The 18113-nt window shown below is 37.8% G+C and overlaps 1 protein-coding gene across 10 annotated transcripts in view; it reads right to left on the reverse strand.

Moving 5' to 3' along the window:
- Positions 1 to 18113, reverse strand: part of LOC140458159 (FYVE, RhoGEF and PH domain-containing protein 4-like) — a 257059-nt gene that overhangs the window by 31337 nt on the left and 207609 nt on the right. For all 10 annotated transcript variants that reach the window (XM_072552324.1, XM_072552327.1, XM_072552326.1 and 7 more), the window contains 5 exons: positions 12265 to 12751; positions 10580 to 10669; positions 8640 to 8788; positions 5896 to 6052; positions 3685 to 3823 (listed from right to left, as the gene is read on the reverse strand). In XM_072552324.1, the coding sequence (XP_072408425.1) occupies positions 3685 to 3823; positions 5896 to 6052; positions 8640 to 8788; positions 10580 to 10669; positions 12265 to 12751 (1022 nt within the window). The remainder of the gene's footprint in view (positions 1 to 3684; positions 3824 to 5895; positions 6053 to 8639; positions 8789 to 10579; positions 10670 to 12264; positions 12752 to 18113) is intronic.

Here is an 18113-nt window from a genome sequence, read left to right on the forward strand (position 1 = left end):
GCAGAGGCGAGAAGGTGTGGGGTTCAGGTACACCATCATCCTGCCTAATAAAGTGCCCTTCTCACCTACAAGCTCACCAGTAAGAGCAGGAGGTTCTACCCCATGTAAGCAAAGTTGGATAGGTTAGCTCTATTTTTCTGGCAGCAGGACTATTCTCCTGGGAGAAGAGAAAAATTAAGTTATCCAGTAGAGCCTGAAAGATGAGGAGAGGTTCAATTTGCTTAACAAGAACTGATGAGTGAATTAATAACTAGAGATTCATGATTCAAAATCATTAAGGAAAAGATTAGATGTTAACTGACTAAATTTTTCCATTCCGTTGTTGAGATCTGGAATACTCCAACCAATAAAAGGTGATGGAAATGGACTTCATAAATAATTTTCGGAAAGGTATTAAAAAGGTACTTGAGGATAAAGTACTTTACAGATTACAAACAAAAAGCACAGATGTGGAATTAAGCATTAGGGAAGAAAGGGTACAGAGAAGAATTATCAAAACAGTACGTAAAGTGAAGGATTTCAGTTTTGATCAGTGATTAGAAAAGACTGATTATCTCTAGAATAGAGAGAAGATTAGTGTGAGATGTAAAGTTTTCAGAATAATTTTGTAGCTCTAGTAAAGTAACTAAAAAGAAAAATATTTTCGGTGTTAAAAGGATCAGTGAACATATAAAGCAAAAGAGATTTAAGGATATTGAGAGAAAAAAACATGAGAGAAGCTTTTTCTTAAAAAAACTTGGCTAATAGTTACAATTTTGACTATTTTGTTTGAAGAATAGAAGCAGCTAATTCAATAAAAGAACTTGGTAAATATTTGAAAGGGAAAAAAACTTGCAGGAAAATGGGGAGAATGTAGGGGTGTGAGACGGATTAGGTACAATGAGTTAATGCAGACACACTGGCTGAACATCCTCATCCGTGCAGTGTCATTTTAGAATTCTATAACTTTGAATTCTATAACTTGAAAAAGAAGTGCCATGCAAATTTATCCACAAGGCTTGTACTTTTGAAGGTATGACTTTTAAAACTTCCACATGTATTGAGATAAGGCAAACTGCTTAAAAAAAAAGAGCCACTGAGACAGAGGGTGTGCAAAAACTCCCTATAAACCAGATAAGCATCAAGCACTAACAGAGTTTCTGGAAGACATGAACAAATGCAGAGGATAGAATATTGACACCATGGCTGTCACAGACAGAGCCACCAGAGAGAAAGAGTTTTGGAAATACACACTGCAGAATGTTCACCTCCTGCTCCAGATGAAAAGTCAGTTAATGGTGAGCTGGCAGACCCTTAGAAGCCTGCCCTGCAGTCATAAGATAGCGCAGGCAGGCAAGCTGGCTCAACAAGCTCCCAGTGAGACTACCTCCTGTCCTGGCTAGCAGCTCAATAGCGGGAAGTGCTGGGACTACAGACAGATCCACAAAGGACACTCCATGAATTCAGAATCCAGGCAAGTCTAGGAACATTGAGCTGGGGAAATTTTGGCAAATCAGTGAGGAACCAAGGGAGGAAGGGGAGGTTTTAAATAACTTGCAAGTGGGGAGGTGGAAATGGAAGATGCTAACTTCTTGTGGGGGGTTTCTGATGGGCAAAGGGTACCCTACAATATTAGCACACACTTGCCTTCTGCTATTTTAATCACTTGTTAAACCAAGTCATGAATCTCACACGCAACATATTATGATATCAGCAGCATAATGTTAGGTTAGTTGAGCCTTTAACAAGTTCAACTGACCCTCATTTAATTTTAGCTTGCAAGCAGACTGATGTTGGAATCTGACCACCTTCTGTATTATGGATCTAGGCGTAGGGTGTAGGGGAAGGTGGTGGCCTCATCATCCTCTCTACATTACATGGTCCTTTTACCCAAACAAACCTGATAGGCGCACACGGTACCCAGCCATGTATTTCAAGCAAGATTCCAAAAGCTTCTGGAGATAAGAAGGGAAGTTGCCGTCTCTCTCAAAAGAAACTGGCCAAGGAGCTGAAAAGTTTAAAATACATGCAACTGTCTGCTTGACCTCATACTTGAAGGAAAGCCTTGCAATTGACTCCTTATTCGTGAAAATTAGTTAACTACATTTTAGTTGCAGAAAGATATAGCTTCATGCTTAAAAATAATGCAAATCTTTGTTGCAGTCAATACAGAAGTTTGCTTAGAAGGGTTAATTCACCCATTCTTACCTGGTCACCATGTATAGAAATAGAATCAGAAATATCAGGGAGCATGTTGTATGAAGGAAGGTTAAAAAATATGGAGAAATAATATTCTGGACAAGAGCCCCCTAATTCAAGAATCCCTCAGGTGTGGAACAGTACTCAAATTATTAGTATGCAACACTGCAAATGTAATAAAATGTCTCAAGGTATTTCCTAGCAGGATTGTAAAATGAGTGATGACATCAAGTCTAAGGATTTCAGAGGTCAAATAAAATGGAAGCTTAGTCAAAGAGTTTTAAAAAGAGCGTCATAAAGTAGGAAAGAGATATGGGATGAATAGGTACAGAAAGAGCATACTAGAACTCTCAGCCTAGATAATTGAAGACATGGCCAAAGTTGTTTTTTTGGTAAGTATTAACTTTATTGGGATTTGGATATTGTTGACAAGGCCAGCATCTGTTGCTTTCCCCCATCTGTCCTTGAAGAGGATATCCAGTGAAGGTACACAGTGCTACTGGGAAGGCAGCTCCAAGAAACAATGACTATTTAAAGTTGACAAGAGGCCAGAATTGAAGGCATGCAGAAATCCTGCAGATTGGAGGAGATTACAGAGATAGGGCGGTGGGATAGCAACACCACGAAGTGATTGAAAACAAGGATGAGAATTTTAAAATCAAACTTGCTCAAGTCAAGAGGTATTGTTGGTCAGCAAACATAGGGCTGATAAAGGAAAAGGACTTGCCACTACTTAAGACAAACTGTGAGCAGAATCTTGAATGATGTGAAGTTTACAGACTATGTATGTCCTTATTACATCAGGAAATTACTGGAATAGTCTGGAAATAATGGAGGCATAGAGAAAGGAGAGACAAAGGTGAAATTAAAAAATGGTAGCCTTAAAATTGAATCAGAGGCTAGAAACTCATCTCAATATCAACAGTGAGTTTCAGATGGTGAACAGCCTGCCTTAATTCTCAGAATACTACCAGTATTAATGCACCATCTGGCTCTGTCTAAGGCACAGATTTTGAAACAAAACAGACTCTGTCTTGGGTTGGGGTCATGGCACGTCATCCCAAGTCAAAACAGGTCAACAAGAGATGGTTGCATAGTGGTAATATTACTGGACTAATAATCCAGAGACCCTGGCTAATGTTCTGCAGCCAATGTGGTTGATTAACTATTCTCTGCAATGGCCTTGCAAATCATTCATTGCAAGGGCAGTCAGCGATGGTCAACAAATGTTGGCCTTGACAGTGACATCCTTATCTCATTAAAGAATCTAAAAACAAAACACAACACATCAGTATTGCTTATTGTCTAAGCTGTAGGCAAAGATAAACAATAAATTAAAAAGGAGGAAAAATACAAAAAGAAATGCACAAAATCTATTAGCAATGTTTACTGTAGCTTTAGTTTTGCTGTGTGTTCAGAGCCAGAGCACTGACCTGATCAATTAACATTATCGGTTTAATACTGAGATCTCTCTTCTACTTCAAAAATAATTCAGACACTGCTTACTTTCTGCATCTTTCCTGTCCAAGGAATCCTGTGGTAGTTTCTTCAAATAATCCTTGAGGAGTAATTCATAGCGAGGAATTCGCTGGACAGGTTCTAACATGTGATGTTGTATCGTGAGAGAACCACAGATCTCTTGTTTCTGAAGGAGAACAAATATCAAAAAAATGTATGAATCTAAGCTAGCATGCCCAAAAGTAAATGCAATAAAGAAACAAGACACCAGAATTATAAGTAATTAGCTCCAGCAGTAATAAAGGAGGCTGTAGGAATAAAATGTATTCATTTGGAATGTCCTCTCCATTTTGCCTCCTAGAAGAGGTCAATAGCCTTCAGCTCTTATCCAATAGCCAAAATACTTAAACTCTGTGCAGATCACTTTAACCAAATTGTTTCTGCTCTTGCAGTTTTGATATATTCTTCATTTGTTTTACTGTCTATACAATGGTGTTTTGAAGCATATACGTCATTTCAAAGAGCACTAGTAGACTCCCGTAGAATTTTTCATATAAGCCTCAAGCCTTGACAATAAGTAAGTGGATAGAAGGTAGTATTTCATGAGTTATTTCTCCCCCCATCACCCCCAACCTTGTTACAAACTCAGGTTTTCTTATTGTTAACACATCTTTAGCTTCACAAAATTACCTCTTGTTATTTCTATCCATTAAACTTCTCCATCACATTGGTTATCTTCAGTTGTTTGCCCTAAATAAGCAAATTTATCAGCTTGTTCCAGTGTGATACCATCCACTTCAATTTTCCCTCCAGTTTCTAGTGGATCAAATTCATCTACTTGCAGTGAGTTAGTTGATCATAACTGGAACAGAGCCAGTCCAGTTATTTTCATGTCCCTGGGCTACAAATTGTTCTGTGGATGCTGGTAATAAAGCCATATATGTTGCTTACCCCTAACTGCTCTCAAAGTCTTCTGAACTTGTGGATGAATTTAAAGAATTCACTTACTTTGACTCAGCCAAACTGCAAGAAAGGGGATGAAGCAATTTGTGGAGTTTCAACTACAACTATGTCTATCCAGATGAAATCAGGACGTGAGTCTATTGTTAGGTCAACTTGAGCTACAAATCTTCTCAAACATTGCAACCAATACAATGGCTCATATACAGCTGAAGCTTCATTTTCCAGTGAGTACCATAAATTGGATTGCTAATCTTACTAACGAATAACATTTTTGCCTTGACCTTATTAAACAGTGGAACAGACTACAGGAAGGCGCATGGCTTATTTTTGATCCTAATTCATGTATTCATGTGTATGCAAATCAAATTAAGAATGGTGCAGCGATGCCAACTGGTACACTTCTTTACTCAATTATGCAACATGAGAGAGAAAGAAGCAAAGTGGTAATGAAGGTGGTAATTATTTTCAGCCCATCACAAATGCTATGCACTTGCTATTGACTTCACTCATCTTCTCATGCTGTATTCTCAGAGTGAACAGGACTGCTGTAATCTTGACATTCTGTTCTGCCACCAGCTCAGCTTTAACACCCATGTCATATTGATCACAGAGACCACTTGATTATAACTTTACACTCAACATGTCACTTCTAAACTCCTTGCTGGTTTTTTATCCTTCAACATCCACAGATTCTAACCTGACTAAAACAGTCTGGTACTATGCTTCATTTGTCAATCATCCTTGCCTTTACTAATTCAAAACAAAACAACCCTTCAAAAGACCCATTATTTAAAAAGATATTACAAGATGCTAAAATTAACATGCTACTTTTTCCTAAACATCTTCACGATATTGACTATTTTTGCCATTTTATTTGGCTGTGTTTTCCTTTCCTGAACTGTTCCATTGCTCCAATTCCCGCATTTCTCTTCTCCCTCAGTCTTCCCATTGTTGGTGGTGCAACCTCCAACTATCTCAGACCTATTCTTTAAAGCTTGTTCCTTAAATCTTTCTTTCCATCAACCTTTGAAAAATCTCATATTTGATTAATCTTTTGGTTATTTATTCCAATCACACCCTCCTGGATCAGCATCCATTTTACTCATAGCTATTTGTGATGCATCCAAAGCATAATGAATTCTGCTATATATTTCACACTTCAATCATATTTTGAAGATTTCTGGAGTATTTATACTTTTTCCACATGTAATATAAACTATATCTAAATATACAAATTTACTTTATGCCAATCTTCATGCCTGTAATTATACGTTTACAATTGTGCTTGCTGATTACCTGAATTTCCTCAACAATGGCTTTGAACTGTGGTGATCTGCCCATCCAGGTTTTCAGTAGCCCCATGGCTTTTTCAAAGTTTTTCACATATTCGCCATACATCTTCAGAAATGGGGCTAATTTTTGCAAAATATCCCCTATTTGCGGTGTGCTATTCCTAGAACAGATAAGTTCAGGCATTACAGTTATGAGAAGTGCTCATGTCCACAGCACAGTATACAATGTTTCCAAGTGTTGTATCATGGAATACTAGCATGTGTATTGGTGCTAGAGTTCCCAAGCAGTGAATTCATAAAGAAATCTATTGAAGAATTCAACAGCATAACTTATGTAAATGACATCACAATAGTTTTGAGGTTGTTCCATCATTGCGTACTTCAAAAATGAAAGAGGTCATTTAAACATTTATTTAAAAAAGGTATAAAATGATGTAAGAAGAAGAAGTGACAAAGACCATTATTTGTACCAACTCGTGTACAAAAGGGATAATAATGTTTAGGTTCCAAGAGAAATGTTCTTTGAAGAATTAGTGACCAATACTAATATTGATGTTACGTGCTCAGAAAGAACTGTATGTTTCTAGGCAAGTCTCTGGAACTCAAACCAAAAAGTGCATGTATAGTAAGAATGGAGTTGCAAAGATTTATTTTCAATAGGAAATTCAAATTTTCCAGAACCAATTAGAAAAGCACAAATATTTGCTATTAACACATTGAAATATTTAATACTAATTTACTGAAACATAACTTAGATTCAGTAAAATCTATATTTCTGTATATTTTGTGACAGAAAACTAAAAGGGTTTCAAAGACATATTGATTTAATTACAAAGTTGTGCGTGAGGAGCGGAGAGCCCCATTACTGAAAACATTTAAACAAAGAATACACAAGAAACAGAGCAGAGTTTCCCCCACCATAGAAGTCAGGCAGAGTGACAGATATCTCCCTGAGGCTAACCCATTGGATTATTTACCTTCCAGCCATCAAAGGGATCAAGTTCTATGTGGGAAGACCCATGGTTGATTTTCCCAACCCTCCATGAGTTAAGGCCCTTATTATGTAGTCAATAAAAGTCTACTTGAGGTGTGCAACTTGTTACCAGCCCAATTAACCTTGTAGCTGGCAGAAACAGAGGAGGCTGCCTGCTGGGTTAGGGGTGGGGAGATGGTAGCGGCTGCTGAAAGTCACTCCCTACCCTTGCCTCTGAGCCCCCATCTTGCAATCCTTTCTCAAACAAAGGATTAATTACCTGTCAGGCCGAGTCTTTGTATTACCTTGCAGCTAAAAGGCTAGACCTCCAGCATGTCACTAGGAGAAAGTGAGGACTGCAGATGCTGGAGATCAGAGCTTAAAAATGTGTTGCTGGAAAAGCGCAGCAGGTCAGGCAGCATCAAAGGAGAAGGAGAATCGACGTTTCGGGCATAAGCCCTTATGCCCGAAATGTCAATTTTCCTTTGATGCTGCCTGACCTGCTGCGCTTTTCCAGCAACACATTTTTAAGCTCCAGCATGTCACTGCTGTTCAGATGACAGCCTCAGATGTGGCAGGACATCACTAACCCACAAACTAACTGGCTGAGGAAGACCACTGGGCCAACACTGAAGTGCCTGATTGGCACTTGATCCAATAAGCGCTCTCACTGGCATCCACCCCCACACTTAGAGGAAATCAAAAAGGAAAATCTCAGCTACTGAGCCTTGCATTATTTTGTTTGAAATAAACAGTGGATAATAGAATCATCATTTATAACTTTTATTGATCATTAAATGCAACATGAAAGTTTTCCAGAAAAGGCTGGCATGAGATTCTGCCAAATCAAAAGTCAACCCTGAATGGCTAGTAATCTCAGTTCATGATGAATCATAAATAATGCTGAACATTGCGCAAATGACAAATATCTCCACTTCTGACCTTCTGATGGAGAGAAGTTCAAGGATGAAGCAAAACTAAAACTAACTTTGTCCAAGACAGTTCTGTTTTTATACTGTACCTTATATACATCATCCATTTATGTACAGCTCTTTAATGCCACAACATTAAAATTAAAAAAAAATATAGCTGGCTGCTCACACAGTGGTTTTCTGTACACTACCAAGCCAACAAACCAGAAGTTTATTTTCTTTTTCTTTTATTTTCTTCTAGTTTCGTTTAAATAAGCTGATCACATCATGAATAGCTATTGGGTACTAGAGTTGACAGAATGCTCCAGAGAGGAGAAAAGGAACATTTGCAAAATAAAAAAAATTCAAGGCTCTATCTTCAAGTCACCAAAGAGGGAATGCTCATATATTGGAGAGAACATAACCTGGTTCCTGCAGTGTTTCCCACATGCTTACACATTTTGTGAACATTGTTTTACAACTGGAATTGTACCAAGGAACCACTTGTATTTGTGGACACTAAAGAAGCAAGAGTCAATGCTTGTGAGAGAGGAGGAGATTGCTATAGTCTTGGTGAAAAATGACATTTTGAGAAAGCTTTGTGACGTGCACTCATCAGGATAATTCTCAAGAATACAAAGTTAAGGGGATAATCAACTTTAACACTCAGAGAGAATGCTGATTGTTGACAAAAGTTTTGACAGGTAGAATGTACTAGCTAATGATGGACAGTTAACTGCCAGGCACTGTTAAAAATAAAAAAAATTACAATATTGTACTACGTTGCACCCTAACATATAATGGGTGAGCTTTATAATATCATTGTTAAAATTAATGGAAACATTTAAAAAACCAAAAACTTACCAAAGCTTCATGCGTGTTTCCAGCTCTGGCAGCAAGAACTGATTGTGGAAAGTGTAAATGGATGAAATGTTGGAGAAGATTTTGGTCACTACCTCTGCAGGAAAGGAACCCTTGTTATTGGCTTCATCTAGTAGTTTAGCACAGAAAACCTGCAGAATAATTCAAATAAATAACTAGCCTTGGTTATTTGTGCTCATATACAGTAAGGTAGACAGAGCAATTGCCAGAAGGATTACACAACTAATGAGAAATGTTTTCATCAGAGTGTGGAAGGGGTCTGTTGGAAAAATTGTGTTTTAAAGTGCCAATATTTAAGTATAGGTACCAGTGTTTAAGCATACAGGATTATGAACAAAGAGCTAGAAAATGGAATTGTGCTGGATAGCTTTCCTTCAGCTGGCACAGAAATGATAAGCTGAATGAGCTTCTTTATGTTGTGAATGGTCTATGTTTCCTTTTCAAGAAGGAGGTGTTATGTACAGAGTTCCTTCACCACATCTTACTTGGCAACAGTTGGAATGATGGCCAGTGATCTCAGGATGGAGGAGATTGTAAGTCAAATAAATGTAATCAAAGGTCACCCTGGTGCAAGTGTTTACACAGCTTGCAGGCTACAGTAGTTAATCGGAACACATCAAGTGTCAAGATCAATAACACATCTACACCATATTAAGAGACAACCACTGATTATTGCGAGTAAATGATCTTATTCTCTCCTGATTACTTACTGGCACAATTCACACAAAAAAACCCCAATGAAAATCAAAAGGCCAAAACAGTCCTTTTATCTAACTGTTCAGCTTAAGATGATGACCGATAACAGATGCTGAACATAATGTGGTGCCTTAATAGTTTCCAATCAGACTGTTGTTCTTTTCATCTTTTCAATAGTTGATAAGGAAGGATTGTGGCTCAGTAGGTAGCATTGCCAGAAGCTCTGGGTTCAGGTCCTACCCCAGGACCTGTTGGCTGTGGAAGGAGTTTATACAAAGTTTTGAACAGTTTGATAACCCACCTGCCGAACTTTCCAAAACTTCCCCACCAATACCCAAGATAATATTACACAAAACAAATAGCTGCAATGCCATCCATACTGATTATGTCATGCTGACCCCAACCACCTCTACAGGTTTATATTTGACATCTTCAAAATACCAAACACTAACATTTTTATTTAGTGTCCTCTCCAGGAAGCACTTTAAGGTTGACTTCAAGGTTTCTTACTTTTAGAAGCCCCAGCTCATCAGATCGCTTTACTGTGCGTATGGAATCTTGTGATGCAGTTCCAGGGGTCCTGTCCTTTTGATCAGCTAACTCTTTTGTTTAAATACAGACATGGAATTTCAGCAAGCTATTTTAATAACATGACAATATTAACTTAGTTCTATCTTCACCCAACATCTGCTTTCCAGCAGTAGTCAACTAATAATGATCAAATGCAAAAATAAAATCAGTTTGGGTTAGGGATTGCTAATTAGCCCCTCCATTTTATGTTCCTCTTTCATTACATAAGCTACGCAGTCAACGAATCTACAAATCATTAAAAATGCAGCTAAAGCTTTTTAAATTTCCAAGTTTTAAAATGGAGAAAGCTGAAAGGAAAATGACTGCTTTCCATCTACAGTTTAGCCGACTTGCAAGACTGCAAAATACCACGAAGTTTTCATTTTTATCCCAATTGGTTCATTGTCGATGGAAAAAAAAGAGACAGAGGAAGAACACGAGTCTTTTGTGAATCTAGGATAAGCCAGGAAGTCTTATGCAGCCAATAATTTTTGAATGTATACATTTTAGTGCACAAAGGATGGTGGCCAATGTGCATCAAACAAGATCCCACCAGTAGCAATGATAAACAATCAGTGAAAATTGACAAAACATCAGTTGTGAGCACATTTGTAAAAGGAAAAAAAAGCAGACACCGAGACAAATTCATCACTAACCTGGTCTAAGAGATGCAGTCTGCTGACATAAGACTTTTCTGTTAGCAGAAGCTCATTAGCAATGTTATACAGCTTCTCTTCATTTGTCTCCTAAAAAGGAAAGCAACTTGTACTTAAATGCAATTGTCAGCCTAGATCCATTACAATAACAACTAACAACAAACAGCTTTTTCTCATCACCACTCTTTGGATCCCTTCATTGTTCTGATTTATCAGTTACTGCCTGGCATTTAATATTGGATAAGCAGAAACTGACAACCATAATCAAAGGTCCTAAATTCTGGAATCTTAAAAAAAACTTACTTCTGACTATGCTTTTGGTCGGTAGCTTTATTATGTATTCACATGGCTCGGTGTCACATTCGCTTGTTAAGTGCCTTAGGATGTTTTACCATTTAACAAATTCTATTTAAACCCAATTTAAGATGGGGTAATGATATTTGCAAAGAGATTAGATAAGGGTGGATTTTGGTGTAGGTTATAACGATGACCTTGATGAGTGATTACCTAGCATGGAAGGAAAGGGAGAGCCATCAGTTTAGTGAAAGTGAAGCTATTGAGAGATTAGTGAACTAGAAAGAAAGAGGCTTAAAGTTAGGCAAGAAGAAAATAGTAAAGGCAGCTAAATGGATATTTTAAATTTTAACAGCTCGAAGTTCCCCAAGCTCCTTTGCATATTAATTTGGAAAAAAGTGGGGAGAGGGACTTCTAGGAAGCAAGTGTATAATGGAAAAAGAGTAGATCAGTGATTAACTTTGCTCTCTCGGAAGACTGTTCTTAGCATCTATCTTATCAAGCTACGTACAATTCTCAGTGATTCAAAAGATTCAAAAGGCAGCGCGGTGGCGCAGTGGTTAGCACTGCTGCCTCAGGCAACTGGCTGTGTGGAGTTTGCACATTCTCCTCATATCTGCATGGGTTTCCTTCCACAGTCCAAAGATGTGTAGGTTAGGTGAATTGGCCATGCTAAATTGCCCAAAGTGTTAGGTGCATTAGTTAGGGCTGAATGTAGGGGAATGGGTCTTGGGTGGGTTACTCTTTGAATGGTCGGTGTGGACGTGTTGGGCTGAAGGACCTGTTTCCACACTGTAGGGGATCTAATCTAATCTGATCTAATCAGAACAAAAGCAGATATACAAACACAAGGGAAGAAGAAAGAACAGGATGAAATGTTTGAAGGTGGTAAAATAACTAGAGAAAGTGCAAAAGTGATCAAAGTTGAACTGGAAGCAAGCAACACCTGTGTAATGTGTGCTGCTAACTTCTTCATAACATTTACAGAAATGAGGCATTGAATCTAACTATCTTATGGTCCACATTAACCTCCTCCCACTTCTTCTAGATGTACAGTTCTTTTCATTCACGCACAGACTTTTCTCTCCTTTAAATGTACATTGCCAGTTAAAACAACCCATTTTAAAACCCATTTCATTTTAGTCAAGTAGGGCAGTGTACACAATTTGGCATTTGAACCATTCCTTCCTGCTCTCCTTTTACTGGGTGAGTGACTTTAAATCTGGATTTTATTTTTAAATTAATGCAGGTTATTATGTACAATTTGCTTTGAAGGCGGCAGCTGTTTACTGACAGATTTATTTTAAATTGAAAAAAATTTGAAGCAAATTAATAAATTATATTGTTTTAAAAAGCTGACTCTTGAAATATTTCCATTAAACATCCTTTACCTTTTTTTCTTCATGTTTTTTAATTTTGTTGTCCTCTTCTTGGGTTGCTCCATTCAAAATTTTATTTGATTTCAGAATGTTCTGTGCTTCTACATGAGACTTGTCAGTGTGCTTCCTATTTGGATTCTGGGGGTCATTTGCCCTTGTGCATGGATCAGTGGATGGCAATAGATTTAAAGTAGCAGCCTTTTTTTTCTTGTTTGGTTGCTTATTGTCCATCCCTGAATCAGTTATACAAATGCTGGCTTCAGGACTGTTGTTTTGGCAATCTTTTGGAAGTGACGTTACCAGTCCATTGGCTGGCTGAACCTCTGTATCTGGAGCAGATTCTGTAGCATGATTTGATTTCACACTGTCCACCTTCTGTCGCTGAAGTATAGGGTGGTCAGACAGGCATTTTGGTTGAGAATGAATTGAAGTTCTTGCACTTCTGGGAGATCGTGACCCACTCTGAGCAATTTTTTTCTCATCGTTAGAACTTGCTGGACTGTGAAAACATAATGCTGTTGTTAATTTCCACTTCTTCTGCGTACTACCTCATTATAAAACAATTTATTTTTGCTGTCTGACAATATTAAGTTGATGCGTAAATGCAAACTCAAGAGGGTAAATGCACCATTCATATAAAACGAAGATATGTCTGCGAAAATAAGTCTGCTGTATCAGGTCATGTGAATTGAGGTCAGTCTCTGTTCTACTGTGATAAGAGATTGCTTCTTCCAACCATATTGAACTCATTTATTGTAGTTCCATAAAGCAGTTCAGTGCACTAATAGACATGAAGTAATGTATAATCCTTTCACCCATGTCTCTTGCCCCCCACTGCCCCCCTCACCCAACAACATTCTTCTTTTTATTAAAATTGACCCAGTTAAGATCATGGTGCTGTCCACGACCAAGAGGTGGGAAAAGTCTAACCTGCAAATATTCTGACAGACAGCTACAAACACATACTGCTATTCCTCAGACAAGTTGTCATAAAGGTGCATTGGTGGTGCATGCTGCTATGTTCATCTCCCTTTTTATCAAACAGCATTCCTTTCACACTCCACTGGGTGTGTATAATTACACTCACACTCAAAATAAGAACCCAATCTTCCAAATTACAACTAGCAGGCTGCTGTCAGCTATTTTTAACGAGTAGCATACAAATCAAAAAAGGGTTACAGTGAAATACTAGATACAGTGTACTCTTACCCCCAAAACATTCATATATTTTGGTTTGAGTGAAACACAATTGCCTCATTCACATTGATAACACAATGAGACACAAACCAACCAACCTTGTATCCCATAAGTACCAGCGGAATGCACTGACTCCAGTGTATCAAATGAAAAATAAATTCCGACAATTACCATTATTACAACTGAAGAGCTACAAGGAAGTGAAGAGAGGAGTGAAAATTTGAGAGAGAAAGAACACTAAGAAAAGGTTACCATGGTCTAGCAATTTTTGAGAAGATTTTTAGCTCAGGTTGATGATAAGTACATAAGTTAGCTCACTGAGCTGGAAGGTTTGTTTTCAGACATTTTGTCACCATGACTAGGTAGCATGATCAGTGACAGTCTCTGGTGAAGCACTGATGGTATGTCCGACCTCTCTATTTATAGATCTTGGTTTCTTAAAATGGGTGATATAATTTCCGGTTCTTATTTTTAAGGGAAGGTAGATGGGATTGAAATCAATGTGTTCATTGATGGAGTTCTGGTTAGAATGCCATTCTAAGAATTCTCGTGCATGTTTTTGTTTCACCTTCCCAAAATGTCTGTGTTGTCCCAGTCAAAGTAATGTCCTTCTTTGCCTGTATGTATGGAAATTAGTGATAGTGAGTCTTGTTTTTTTGTTCATGTATCCCGGTGGCAAATTTCTAGCTTGTTTGTCTGATGTAGTGTTTCTTATAGTTCTTGCATTGTATCTTGTAAATGACATTAGTTTTGTTGGTAGTATCTAATGGATCCTTTAGGTTCATTAGTCGCTGTTAAAGTGTATTGTTAGGTTTGTGGGATACCATGATACCAAAGGGTCTGAGTAGTCTGGAAGTCATTTCTGATATGTCTTTGATGTAAGGTCATGTGGCTATAGTTTTTAGTTGCGATATTTCTGCTTGTTTGGATAATTCCAGCAAAACTAATGTAATTTACAAAATACAATGCAAGAACTGTAAAACAAAAACATCAGACAAACAAGCAAGAAACTTGCCACTAGGATACATGAACACCAACTAGCCAAAAGACATGACCCACTATCACTAATTTCCATAATTACAAAGAACGACACCACTTTGACTGGGACAACACACATATTCTAGGACAGGCGAAAGAAAGACACGCAAGAGAATTCTTAGACGCATGGCATTCTAACCAGAACTCCATCAAAGGAAGGTAGATCCCATCTACCTTCCTTTGAAAATAAGAAGTGGAAATGACATCACCCACCTTAAGAAACCAAAACCTGTAAATCCAGAGGCAGGACATACCACCAGCGCTTCACCAGAGACTCTCTCTGATGGTGTTACCTAGTCATAGTGATGAAATGTCTGAAAACAAATGTTCCAGCTCAGTGAGCTAACTTATATACTTATTACAATGGTCTCTATGGGCCTTAGCCCATGGCTAGAGTGCGATCTTGTGTAAAGCTAGATGGTAGTTACTGGAAATCAACAACTTTAGCCCCAGAATCTCTCTTCAGGCGTTCCTCAGAGCAAGATATTTTTAAAATCAATCAGTTCAGAGATGTCATTACATACCGATGGAGTACTTAGGATTTGAAGCCGGGGCTCCTGACTCAGAGGTAGGAACACTAACCTTGAACAAGAAACCCCAGTTCCTCAGAGCAATGACTTCAGACCAAACCTCTTTCAGTCGCTTCATCAAGAATCTTCCCTCAATTACTACAAAAGGTCAGAGAGTGCATATTTACTCACAGTAATAAAAAGGTAAAGTCTGCATGGTCCCAGAGAACTAAAGGGTTTCTTTCTTGTCGGAGATGGATGGCTGGTGGTGAGCTTAACCTGAGAGTCACCACAACTCTGAAGAGGGAAACAGTTGAGAAGGACCTTCAAGGAAACCTCAGTGGATGTGGGAATTGAACTCAGTGTAGGCATCACAAACTAGCGGTTCAGCCAACTGATCCCTCCCCCACCACCAGTGGTTATATGGTGTTTAGTTCTATCTCCTCAGTTGGTGAACTTGTTCATGCCTATGTATTGCAAGAACTGGAAAACAGTCTTGAGCTTTTAAAGTAGTATTTATTCCACACAAATGGCACATAATAACCAGTTTCATTAAGAGCATTTAACCACCTGTCCACTACATTCAAAGGCATTACCACTGGATCACTATTGACCAAAAACTTAACTGTACAATCTTCATAAACACTATGGCCATACAAGCAGATCTGAGACTGGGCATTCTGCTGTGAGCAACTCATCTATTCATTTGGCAAAACCTGTCCATTATTTATAGAAGGTATAGGTCAGATGTGTGATGGAATGGACTCCAGTACCTGGATATGTGCAGGTCCAAAAACACTCAAGAAACCCCAACTCATTTGAACATGACCCAATCCTGCAACTCAAGTGTTCACTCCATTCCCCCACTTGTGCTTCTTTACTGCACTGAGTAACATCCATATGATCTGCCAAAACTCCCAAAGACAATACCTCCTACAACCTTATACCTGCCTTAGAAATATATTATAATTTCTTAATTATCACTGGGCTAAAATCGAGGAGTGGGTATACCTTCACATGCACAGCAGCAATTCAATAAAGGTACTCATCACCACCTTCTGCAGGGCAATTAAGGAAAATAAAGGCTGTCTTTGCCAGTGATGCATACATCCAACTTAGAAACAAAATACAAGTACTACTAATTAATAAATAGCATATACACTTTTCACCCACTCCACCAAATTTTCAACACTACACGTAGATTCTGTCAGTCTTCAGAATTACTTATTCTACTTCCTATTTTAAGACCTGCAAATTGGGACATGATTCCTTTCAGCCACACAATCAAACTAATGATTACAAGATTAAAAGGACTGTAGAAGAAAACAGGATTTATATGTAGAAATACCTCTGATCATCACAATGGCATAGTTTGTCTACTGATTGATGCTGTATATTTTATATGCCTCGGATCTACCATAATAAGTTTTGTCTGTGCTTTAAAAATGTCTGCCCTATGCCAACAGCTGTAGCTTCTAAGAATTTCTATAGTTTGTTTTCTTTCCTCAGAATCTATGTTCTAGCTTTGACAATGAAGGACAGAACAGACAGATTACCATGCAAGAATGGTACACCATTTAATATGTAAAATGGATTTTTAAGATATATACATTACACTCTTAAAAGAAAACAGAACATTGCCCACCATACACACAGATAAACACCTACCCCCTACTTATTCACTACCCTAAAACCAAAGAACTGCAGATGCTGGAAATACTCAGATCAGGTAGCATCAGTGGACAGAAAATAGAGTTAGTGTCTCTCAGAGGACTGTTAACTTTTCTCCCTAGATGCTGCTAGGCCTGCTGAGTTTTCCCAGCAATTTCTGATTTTATTCACTATCTGGTCATTTCAATGTAGCTCATTACTGTAGTCCCATTGTGTGGAATTATCTTAAATCCTCAAGTATAAAATTCAATCAAATTTGACCAACAAATAAATAGATAATGGGCTCTACATACTCAAAACTTGATATATTGAGACTTTATTGCAGCCCCACAACCTAAATATAATACTTCATTGGATTTAAACTCAATATTGAATTTTGATATATGCACATACACCAGTACTTTCACTTTGGACAACAGTACCTTACTGAACCCTCACAACAAAACCAAGGATCCACTACACATTCAATGATTTCCTCCATTGTGAGCAAGTCAATTGTTATGGCACACCTTTGTACTGAATTGATTGGTGTATTTAATAATTTATCCTAACCAATCTGATTTCAGCTGTGTTGTCATGTGACTTGTCTTTTCCAATCAGATTCCAGACTGGATTATGCAAGTCTGGAATGTAATGTGTAGGATTTGTGCTAATGATAAGATGCATTTTATTTCCCGTTCTAACTTACATATGATATGCCATGACTCTACAGCCTATAACACCCCATCTAAATGAAAATGATCAATTCTAAGTTTTTAAGTTTTAATTAATCTAGCCTCAATAGTTTATTAGGAAGAAAATTCAATTTTCTATCTGTTGCATGGGCATTCTTGAATTCGTTCTCGATGACTAAGATCTTAATTTTAACCTTTTTGCCCTTAGTCTGAATACTTAGAAAAGTACTTTTTTTCCAATATAATCAATCAAATTATTTAATTATCTTAATCATTCAATTAGATCATGCTTTAAATTTCTAGGTATTTTCTTATCAACTTGTTCATGGATGTTATTACACACCTGTGGAGTAGGTGGGATTTAAACTTGGGTTTCCTGGTCCAGAGCTACTGACATCAGAACAGCCCTGACCCTTTAATCTTCTATATTTGGTGAGATGCAAGCGTATTCCACAGACCCTGTCCTCACACATTGCAAACCAAATATATCCTTCTGAATTTAAAATTTCCAAAGTTGAGTGCAATATTTCATACATACTTTAACTTCATACAATGCACTATTATTTCCCCCTTTATGATGATTATTTATACACCAGTTTATCAGTCCTTAGTGATCTCTCTTTTGGAGCCCTTCAAATTCTCTGCTCCATGACATATTTGTCATTCTGATGTGTCCTGAAATATTAATGGTGCTTTCCATCTCTCAACTTCCATCTACAATAATCAATGTGTCACCTAATATAAATTAAACCTAATTTGACTATAAAGTTTA

Source organism: Chiloscyllium punctatum, chromosome 32 (assembly GCF_047496795.1).
Source record: "Chiloscyllium punctatum isolate Juve2018m chromosome 32, sChiPun1.3, whole genome shotgun sequence".
Lineage (NCBI taxonomy): Eukaryota > Metazoa > Chordata > Chondrichthyes > Orectolobiformes > Hemiscylliidae > Chiloscyllium > Chiloscyllium punctatum.